Below are 11,222 nucleotides of genomic sequence, written 5' to 3'. Positions count from 1 at the left end.
GCCAGTCTAGCCGTACTAGGCCCTATTAACATTAGAAAACAGGAGGTTTAAAATACATGCACTGTCATTAAGGTACCTGGTTTCGTCTCAAATACAAATACTTTAGGTACTGCACACTAAAAATGTATATTTACAATTCAGTAGGCCTATTTTATAAAAATGGTCAGTCTAGCCATCATATTAAGAATAAGTACGGCTAGACTGCCAGTCTAGCCGTCATTAAGTACGGCTAGCCTCTTCCTTTCTTGAATTGATAGTTTTTTCTGCTGAACACATACTTCACATTTCCCCCTGCAGATCTTAAATTTTTTAGTTGGTGGTTTGTATGCGAACAAGAAATATCTAGATTTTCTATAGGGAGTGTCTATCGGTTACCGGGTACATAGCCTCAGTATCTACGTACACGGTAACCGGCAACCGGGCACATGGACTCAGTGTCACGTACTCGGTAACCGGGCATGTAGCCTCAATTACGTACACGGTAATCTCAACTGGGCACGTAGTCTCAGTATCACGTACATGGTAACCGGGAGGTCCAGAACTCCAAGTTTAGTTTTTGTCATCCGGTGTTGCCTTCATCCCCACCCCTCCCCCGACTATACCTTTAAAAAAATCAATAAATCCCCTCCCATTCCGGAACCCTATATTTCGCAGCGCACAGACTTTGAATGAACTTTGGTGACCCCAACTGATACTCACTCCCAATGTGATGCGCCCGCACAGGTTCACTGACCGGTCACGATGACGAGCCTGACAAGACGCTTGTATGACTGTCTTTTTTCATCAAGTGACAGCACAGGATAAATATTTATTTATTTTCATTCCGGTTACCGTGTACGTAGATACTGAGACTAGGTGCCCAATTACTGTGTACGTAGATATTGAAACTAGGTGAGACTAGGTGACTGGTTACCGTGTACGTAGATACTGAGACTAGGTTGTGTGTAATATTTCATTTTAAATTACATGAAGCTACAGCGAGCACCTAGCACACCTCTGTGATTGGCACAAATGTAGATGACGCTTTTCTGCCCTCTATTTTTGTCGTCTTCGCGGGCTTCCCTCGCTGGTTGACTAGACTGGATCTCACCGTGGCAGGCCTGCTTTGCTGCTTAGCACACGATGGGCTACGTCACTAGGTTTCATCTCCGACTGCTTGGACTGTGTGTGTGTGTGTGCGCGCTTGTGTGTGTCTGCGTGCGCGTTTATGTGTGTGTGTGTGTGAGTAGAACTTTGAGGAGAAGGTTAATTTATGGAACCAGAATTGCTGAGATTGTTTATAAAAGATAATACCCAAAAAAAACAAGCAACAAACACTTCGAGATCTAGTGAACAGTAAAGTTACTGGTGAGGGAAACCCAAGCGTCTTGGGGGAAACTCCGGAAGAGGACAAAAATAGATGGTGGAAATACGTCATCTATATTTGGGCCAAGCACATAGATGCTAGGTGCTCGTTGCAGCTTCATGTTTTTAAATTTCGAGCAGTTCAAAAGTATGAGTGTCTTGTGTGTGTGTATGTGTGTGTGTGAGGGACGGGGTTGGGATACAAGCGATTAGTTAGAGAACGTTAGGAGTACGCCATTGGCCGATATTTACAGTAGTAGTAGTAACAGCCATCATGTTTATCACACGTACCGTACATGATGGTGCATGTCTTTTTTAAAAAATCCTCCGCCAGTCTTAATTTCCCCCATATTCAGATTGTTTAAGTACCTCTTTTCCCCTGCTGGTGCCCCATTTATACAAGCCATCGCTATTTCCCATCTTGGGCAAGTTAACACTAGCTCTTTGTGACAGGTCCTGCTCGTCTACGTGGAAGTGCAGGTTAGCCAAGTACAGTCGAACCTGCCCTGACGGCCACCTCTATAAGACGGCCACCTGTACAAACGGCCACTTTCCATTTCCCCCCTTGCGTTTTTTCTATATAATTTAACTGTGTAAAATGTGCACCTGTCCAACGCGGCCGCGGCCACCTTATTTCAACACACCACCCCTATCACACTAAGCAATAACACCTGTCTTAGATGGCCACCTTAGTGACTCCATTTCGTTTAGTCATAAATTGTGCATTGGCCCCTGGCGTTGTGGGCGAGCCGTCATAATTCAATCCCCTGTCGTTGTTGTTAGGTAGTCCCTCCAACCGATCGTGTTGCGTAGGCCCCTCCCACAGTTGACCAATAGCTACCAATTTTCAGCTGCTGGTGAGGTAAGCGTGTGATCCCTCATAACCCATAAGCCCCGCCCAGAACTTAAACACAAATCGTAAGTGAGATGAGTCGTCACTGTTTACCCAGTCTGTAACAAAGGACGTCAACATGAACTTGTGACAGAAACGTTGCTCGTTCTCCGAGTGGTGGCGACCCATGAGTTTGTTTTTACATGGCATTTGGTCTTCCTCGTCTGATACATTTCGTTTTATTGTCACCCTTGTGCGAAATCAGCAACTAAATAAAGATTACGAACAAAATACAAACCACCACCTACAACAACAACAAAAACAACAACAATGCGGCTACTTTCGATTGGGACCTCTGATAGGAATGATTTGCTTTCTTCATCTTGATCAGTCCTGCCTAAGACGGCCACCTGTCTTACTGCCACTTTTCTCCTTGACAATGGGTGGCCGTCTTACACAGGTTTGACTGTAATCTGATGATATCGGAGCTCTCCGAAATAATTTTTGCCTTTGAAGAACCCCAATCGGATTTGAAAACCACTCGCTCAAATTATCTTGAATTCAGTTTCCAATTGGTCGTACATACAACTTAGTTACATGAAAATACAAAGAGATTTGTTTATTTTAATTTGCAATATTTTGTGGCTCATCGTACATGATGTGAAAATTCAGAAAATACACATTTTTATTTGGGTAATATGTGTTTGCAATACCCATACATTTACCATGATTAGTTCATATCTGAATCTACCAAACTGTGACTTTTATGAAGGATTCTGAGGAATTCTCCTATTGTTTATCATGGAAGAAGGGTTACCCCCCCTTCATTTTTCCTCTACTTCTTTTGTATGTTTGTCTCACTCTTGTGACCCTCTATTTACGGGGTGCCTTGATAGTCAAAGCAGACTTTGTGCTGTTGAAGCATGAGAGGTGAACAGAGTAAGTCTGATTCCCATTGGTGCTCATATGACCTTAATGCAGTTGCGAGCACCATAAAACCTCTACTAAAAAAAAAAAATAAGAGGGGTGGCAAGTTTGGGAGTTAGTCCCCTTGTGTTTGTGTGCGAATAGTACCTCCAGAAATTTCTTTGTGTTAAGCTTTGTATTGTATGGAGTTGAGTTGATGCTATTTTTGTTGATCCAATGAAATTTCAGCTGAAATTACTTCTAATGACCTCTTTAGAGAGAAAACTCGAAAGGACCCAGGAAACAACGCTTCCATCTTTCAAACCAAACACCATTTCACATGTTTCGATGGAACTTAAAGCTTGTACTTACACATAACTTAATTGCATATGTTAAAATTTATTTACCGGGATCTGATTTGGGTTTTATCAATCATTGGATGATCAGATTGTAAAATTTGAGTGCAAAAATGATTGAAAAAAATATACAGAAACTGGACTGTACTTTCTTCCTGTCTAATCTTCACTGCATAATTCGTATGACTTGTAAAGGATTTTCGAAAAAAAAATTGTGTGTGTAACTTGTAATTAGGAGAAATCTACTGTAACTTTCTGTAAACGCTTGCAAATGTACAAGAAGGGTAATTTTTTACAACTTTTGGTCGGATAGAAATAATGAGTGCTTTGTTTTCTTCACTGCCACTGAGTCATCAACTTGTCTTGCATGTTCCCTGACCTCTCAAGGCCTTAATCAGCAGATCCAGAGCTAATGGGCTGTTTTAGTAAACTCTCCAATTGACCTTCTATCAGTCCTCTTATTTGAATCAAATTTGCTCAGGAAGTCCTATGGTCATTCTGCACATAAACAAAATATCTGACTCCGCAAAGTGTAGTAGTAGCCTTCTGATGAGCTATTTTCTTCAGACATCAGATCTGTATCCTAGAAAAACAAATATGTTTGATTTGGGAGAATTTGATTAAATTGTACCAAAATGGTATCTTTTGCCCACCATGAAGAAAAAATCTATCCACCCACTGTATCAGCTTTGTCTCAAATGGACATTAACACTTCTATTACTTGATGCTCTATGTTAGATCTAGGACTACAGTTATTCCTCTTTTTTTCTTCAAATTGCATGATTCGATTTATCTCATAAATTCAAGACGTCATTAGGAAAAAAAGCAACTTCATTTGACCCTGCTTTACAGGCACAGGCGGAATAGAAAAAAAAGAGGTTATATATTTTATAAGCAACAGCAGCAGTATCCTTTGTCAAATTTTTCACTTCTAAGAAAATATCTAGCTACTCACTTGATCTGTGTCACAGCATGGTAGCTTCCGTTGGTTAATAATTTGTGGAAATGGTTTTAGAATAGATTGCCCACATTTTAAAACTGAATTACTTATAATCTAATGAATCAAATTTGAATAACAGAATGCTTGAGGCTATGAATTTTATAGTCACCCCCTTTTTTTTACTGTCGGAGTAAGAGGAATTAACTGTTGTTTATAATTTATACCATACCATGCCCTTTAGTTTGACGTGCTATCCATGGTAGACTGTAGATGAAGCCTAGCTGTTGGTTGGCGGATGTTCTGGTGTGGTTTGCTCCTTCTTTCCTTTCAAACTTCTTTTTTCCTGATCTCTCCTGTTTTTTTTCTTCTTTTTTTGTGTTTGTTACTCTCTTGGAACACTTTTTCTATTCTTTAGAACTTATATAACCTTATTGTGCTGCAAAGGAAAGTTATAGTACTATTTCCATGTCCCATACATTACCATTTTATGTAATATGTGTTTCGGATTTGAGTTAACACCATGGGTGGCAAACTACAGCTTGCAGGCAAATGCGGCCCTTTGTAGAGTTATTTGTGGCATGCTGAAACTTTCGGAAAATTATTTAGAAAAGGAAATTAATAAATATTCTTTAAAATGGCCACATTTGTCAAAAGACAAGTGCCAAGACTAGTTTTCCAAATAAAATTTCCAGGAAAATTTGTTTGCAGATTTTTAAAAAAATGGATCATATTATTGCATATATTTTGTATTAACTTAACTCTTTGTCATGTTTTTGTTCCCCTGTAGGACAGGTATTTTGCTAAACTTGGGTTACTTTTTCAAATTGATGGCCCATGCTTATTATGTGCTAAAACCAAGTTAAAGTATATATTCTGAACAGTTTATTTTGGTAAATGTTTATGGTGCTCACAACTGCATAAGGTCATGAGCACTCAAGACACATTAAGTATGTCCAATTTGGTAGAAATTGCTTTTGAATTTTGCCCGAGTGGCGGCGGAAGCCTACTCTTATTGATTTTGGACGACCAAGGGATCTTTAACACTTTACGGTCAGTTGCCATAATAATGCGATGGTGAAAATTATCTGTTCCGGTCACTTGACTGGCCTTGGAAATCCGTTGCAGTCACTTTCCTGTCTGGATGACCAGATGGGATATTTTGCACTGCTGGCTGTGTGACTGCAAAGTGTTAACTTGTGCAACTTGCACTGAGGGGATCTCTGATTCTGAAAAATAATTGACTGAAATTTTATATTTGGTGAGAGAAAATTAATTGTGTCCCAACTCTTCTTTTGTGGAAGGAAAGAATAGTGTTCAAGCAGTATATTCCTCTCAAAACGGAGCGGATAGATTTGGTATATTAACTTTAAGCTCTCTGCCTTATCTGACAAGTCTGGCTATTGCTCAATTTTCATAACTTCCATGAAGATTTATGACTATGAATGTTCACACAATCCACCGGAGATGGGTGTGACGACCTTTACAACTTTACTCCACTGTGCACTAAAAGCATTATATCTATGTCAATAATATGCTGTGATGTACATCTAGCAGAAGACCCAAAGTAGTGGGAAAAGGCTCAAAAGTGTTAAAGTAGACCTTGATATTGACATGATGGAACAGCTTTTTTCATGCTAGGAGGCATTCTTGCATTGAGGTCCCAGTTGTAGAATTTAATGTTAGACTATAACTAGATCTAGAATCTGTGCCTTTAAAAAAAAAGTATAAATTGCAAAAAATGACTGATGTCTACTTACAGTGTTTTGACACTTATCACAAATCTGTGGAAGTTGGTAACTCCTTATCTCCGGCACATTCCTTTACAATGACTTCGACCTTAACTTAAGTTTCTGCAGTTGCCAAAATCGGGTCTCTTTTACCAGAAGTTTTTTCATTAGAAGAAGAACTATCAAACAAGGTTCATTTGTTTTAATTTATTGTCCAATGAAATGATGCATTTGTCACTTTTAGGTTTTGTACCAAAAGCAGACCCCGGCAACGTGGGGACCCCTCCTCCCTGGAGATTAAGAGTTTAAAAAGTACTTTTACCTCTTTTGTGTTGATAATACATTTCTATTCAATTACTGAAACAAGGGTTTTTTGTCACTTCCAGAAATTGCTCGGGATGCTCTGAATAAGACTGGACGGTACCAGGTAACTGGAGGAATAATGTCTCCTGTAAGTGATGGATACAAAAAAAAGGTATGTCGCAGCTTATTTTGGAGGTGATCATAACAAATGTTGTCACATATGCAAAGAAGATCTTTTTAGTTTTCATTTTTCAGCTGCACTGAGTCTGAGTACTTATTTCCTTGAGGTTCAGACAAAAGTACTCTATGCGTGTACTTAGCGGAACAGATAAATGTACTATGTGTGTACTTATCGCAACAGATAAATATACTTGTTTGTACTTAACACAACAGACAAAAGTACTATATACTATATGCGTACTTGACATGTCAGAAAAAGTATTATGTGCGTACTTAACACAACAACTAAAGTATTATATTTGTACTTGACACGACAGACAAAGTATTATATGTGTGTACTTAACACAACAGCAAAAGTACCATGTTTATACTTTACACAACAGACAAAAGTACAGTGTGTGCGCTTAACACAACAGTCAAAAAGTAATATTATGTGTGTACCGAACACTACAGCAAAAAATTCAATGTTTGCACTTACCACAACAGACACAAAGTAGAATCTAGAGTGTGTTTTCTTAACACTACTGACAAAGTACTATTTTCGTACTTAAAACAAAGGATAAAAGTTCTATGTGCATACTTAACTCTAGTCAGTGTACAACATTCGAATGAGACTGCACAGTAATGTGTTTTGTAACATTATGGGGGTAATAGGATGTAACGGATACTGAATGAAGTTGGGTTCTTCTTTATGAGATTGTAAAGAAAAGTCAGTGTTCGAAGGGTCATGGTATCTAACCACAAAGCCCCATCATTTTAAAACTAATGTTAAAACCTACTTACAATCAGCTAGCCCCTATTTCCAGTTGTAAGTAGTTTTTAAAAATATATTTAAAAAAATTAACCTGTCACTAAACCAGAAGAAAGAATGTATTTGTAAGTCAACTTTGTTTTTTGTTTACCTGTGGGGTGAAAAAGGTCTAAATGTACCTTTTTCTGTGTTGTCCAGAATTTTTTATATTTGTGTTTGACTTGTTATGTAACTCGAGCAGTCTATCCATTGCTATGTCATGTATGAATAAATCGATGTCTGCTTGTCTAGACTTCTTTTTTTTTTTTTTAAAGGTTCTCCGTGCACCATTTTAACAAATTATGTGTGCAGAGTCAGCATCAGCAGCCCATCTTCATTTTCATTCTTGTGATTTCTGAGTTTCATTTTTTACTGTAATTTAAGTAATGTGCTTTGTTTTGACCCGCTCCCTGGTATTATTTGACCTATATTGGTACCAGTAGAACAGTAGAGTCAGTTAGAATTTTTTGTTGTCCTTTTCTCAATGTGGGTACGGTCTGTTTTTATACCGTAATGAATGACTTCTCCATATACTTTTCAAATGTGTATTATTCGTCTGAGGGTTTCTTCTGTTGAGAAAGGGGATAGTTGAGATAATGTTGGGCTAAGGATCGATTGACTCTGGTTCAAGTCTCCAGGAGCATTCTTGAATTTAAATTGTTTGTGACGTTTTGAAGGCTTTCTGCCTCTTTGTCTCAGTTTTGTTGAAGATGGATCTAAAGGTTAGAGCTCCCTCCTCTTAATTAACAATAAAGTTACATTGTTGTAAGGGGCCTCCCAGATTTCTTTTAATTCTGAACAGAAATACTGATATGTTAGCTTTTGTTATGTTGAAACATATTTATATGTTTCCTTTTATTCAGACTCATTATAATTTCGGTTTTATAGTTTTCGGAATGAGGGATGTCATCACCATTTTACGGGGAAGTTAAAAGCATAGAGGTTAACTGTATGGGAAAAGGCTGAGCAGTGTGACTGGAGTCTATAGTGTACCAGTTAGGCACTTTGCTGTCGCATGCTGGAGACCCAAGTTTGATTCCAGAGTGGGGAGGAGGAGGGATTTTTATTGGTTATCTCGGGTCTTTTCTGCCACTTAATTGTATCCCTCTCAGCTCGGGTTGGCCCTTGCAGGCTGAGTGATCTCAATTTTTGTTGATGATGGTGTAAAAATTGTTTTTGAGCAATGTGCGTTTCTCTTAGAGAGTATTTGCTCCTTTAGATACCAATTCATAATGCAAAATTTAGCATTTACCTTTGGTTTTATTTATGTTGTTTTGTTTGTTTGCTTCAGCTGTACATGTTGAAAGTAAATTTTCTGTAACCGTTCAATTGTTTTAACTTTGCAGGATCTGGTCTCTGCCAAGCACAGGTGTGCCATGCTCAAAGCTGCTCTCAAATCCTCAGACTGGATCAAGTAAGGCAATGTTTGTTTGTTTATCACTTTTACCTCCCACTCTTTATAACATTTTCTCATTGCATATTTTATTCTAGTAAATGTGTTTCCCCCCGAAAAAAGGAAGAAAGAAAGCAGCTGATTTTCTTTTTCCTTTATTGTTAATTCACTCATTCTTTTATACTCTCCTTCATCTGTCTGGATCAGAAAGTAAACAGTTTATCTGAAGTTAACACTTAATCTCAGAGATTTGGTTTTCCTACTAAGTGTGGTAACCAGTAAAGAGTTAGCTAGAGGTTAATTAATACTGTAGAGTCATTAAATCCTTGATTCGAAAGCAGTTAGTGCCACTGAATATTATAATTATGCTTATCAAGTTTATAAAAAATGTGAAAGAAATTTTGACAAAGAAATAGATAATGGCATAAGGACAAATTTACAAAAAGCAACACACGAGTCTGAGCTGACCCTGTGATAATTGATGAATAAAGCAGACACAGAATGACCAAGTCTTTTTCCAAGGAACGTTTTGCCAATAAATAGTCAAAGTATTTATTCATAGAAGCCTGTATTTTTTAGAAAGCATCTGGGATGAATGACCTACTGCCACCCATCACTTCCTCTTCAAGCTCACAAAAAACGCTGAAGCAAAAAAAAAAAAGAAAGTATTTTGTTTTGAAAGTTCTATACTCAATTCTTCTTGGTTCAAACTGACATTCATGTTTATGAAAAACTCAGGTGAAAAATTCATACAATACAGTTAATGTCGGTGAACTTAAAAGCATCAAGATACTGACAGCTGCAGCAGACGGTGGCACCATCTGGTCTAGATTTCGGGCCTCTTTTATAATGCTGTTCACTGTTTCCTGATGTGTAAATAGTGGGATTTGCCCATTATATATATATTTTTTTTTTTACTGTGCTCTTTTGTGTGTGTGTTTTTGCAAGCTTTTTATTTGTTAAAAAAATGTTTTAAATTTGCAATTTGAGTCAGTCAGTGTCATGTGATCCAATGCACTAGCACCCCTTTCAACTATGCACGGAAGACTTGGTTGAATTCACATATTTCTTTAAAAATCTCGAAAATCCGGAATTCAAGTCTTGTGTGCGAAAGAAAACAAAACAATAAGCATTATAATAAGCTGACAGTCAGCATAGAGAGCTGTAGCTCATTGTTGTTTGAATGTGAAACAAAAATGTCCCCATCAGGTATTATTCAAAATAATATATTAACGTTCAAGGTCATAGATGTTCAATTAGTTGGTTTTGATTCAGCTTTTTTGGGTTATATGCAAGGGAAGGCTAATGTGTACATTTTGTACTTTGTTGGTGTTATGGGAATTTTGTCTCCTCTTCCTCCGCCCCACACGCGCTCTCAATTTAAAAATAAAATATAGGAGTGCATGAAATTGTCGTACCGTATCAGTTTAAGACTGTGGTGATTATTTTTGGATGAGTGGCTAGTGTGGTGGGTGTTCTTCCATCGCTCGTTAGCTTTGTCAGTAACATACACAGCTCCTCGGTGAACAGCTACGATGAGCATGTGAAAATGTATTATATTATTGTGTATTTAGTGCGCGCGCACACACACACACATTCACGCGCGTGCGCACGCACGCACACACTCACACATATATACACACACACATATACACACACACATATACACACACACACATATACACACACATACACATACACACACACACACACACACACACACACACACACACATACACACACACATATACACACTCACGAGAGAGAGAAAGAGAGTTGTATAAATGCATTACACGAAATACGATGTACAATGGGAATACAAACAAACAAAAACTAAAGCATAAGCTATTCTAGCGGAATGTACCCTTTGGGATGAATAAAATTCGTGTTTTTCTTTCACCTTTCCCCTTAATGCTTTCATCACAAACACCGGCCTGTGAAGGTAGTTTATGGTCGTGGGCGATAATTGGTCGCCTGGGATAGGCGCCTCCCCTGTCGTTTCTCTCTGTTATTCTGTTTGTGCAAAATGGTGGTTTTTTTTTAGGGGGGGGGGGTATACCTGTTTCTTTTAATCTTATACATGTATTTCTGTTTTCAGGGGTGGGGGTGGTAGCGACCCCCTTCCCCCATCCTTTTTTTTTTTTTTTTTTGCTTTCTTATCCCTCTGTTGTTTTTTGTATGCCTCTCTTGCCATTGCCATGGGAACGGGCCGAAAGGCTTGAACCGAGATGGTTTAGAAAAGTGAAGTTAGTATCTGTTCCTACATTTCTTTTATCAAGTCGCCTGTACATTTCTATGTCTACTTGGTATTGTTTCGGTTTGGCTTGATTCCCTTTGTGTTATTGAACACAAAATTGCTTTTGGGTTTATGAACTACTCTTCTTCTTCTTCTTCTTCTTCTTCTTTTTCTTCTTCTTCTTCTTCTTTTTCTTCTTCTTCTTCTTCTTCTTC

General features: G+C 38.2%; 1 protein-coding gene across 2 annotated transcripts in view; it reads left to right on the top strand.

Moving 5' to 3' along the window:
* LOC101857848 (nicotinamide/nicotinic acid mononucleotide adenylyltransferase 1) overlaps positions 1–11,222 on the top strand; it is a gene marked incomplete in the record, with an annotated part of 75,540 nt that overhangs the window by 5,182 nt on the left and 59,136 nt on the right. For both annotated transcript variants that reach the window (XM_035970187.1, XM_035970185.1), the window contains 2 exon segments: positions 6,492–6,580; positions 8,725–8,792. In XM_035970187.1, coding sequence (XP_035826080.1) covers positions 6,492–6,580; positions 8,725–8,792 — 157 coding nt within the window.

Source organism: Aplysia californica, unplaced genomic scaffold (assembly GCF_000002075.1).
Source record: "Aplysia californica isolate F4 #8 unplaced genomic scaffold, AplCal3.0 scaffold00010, whole genome shotgun sequence".
NCBI classification, from domain to species: domain Eukaryota; kingdom Metazoa; phylum Mollusca; class Gastropoda; order Aplysiida; family Aplysiidae; genus Aplysia; species Aplysia californica.
Note: the sequence above shows the minus strand (reverse complement) of the source record. Positions and strands in the feature narration are given on the sequence as shown.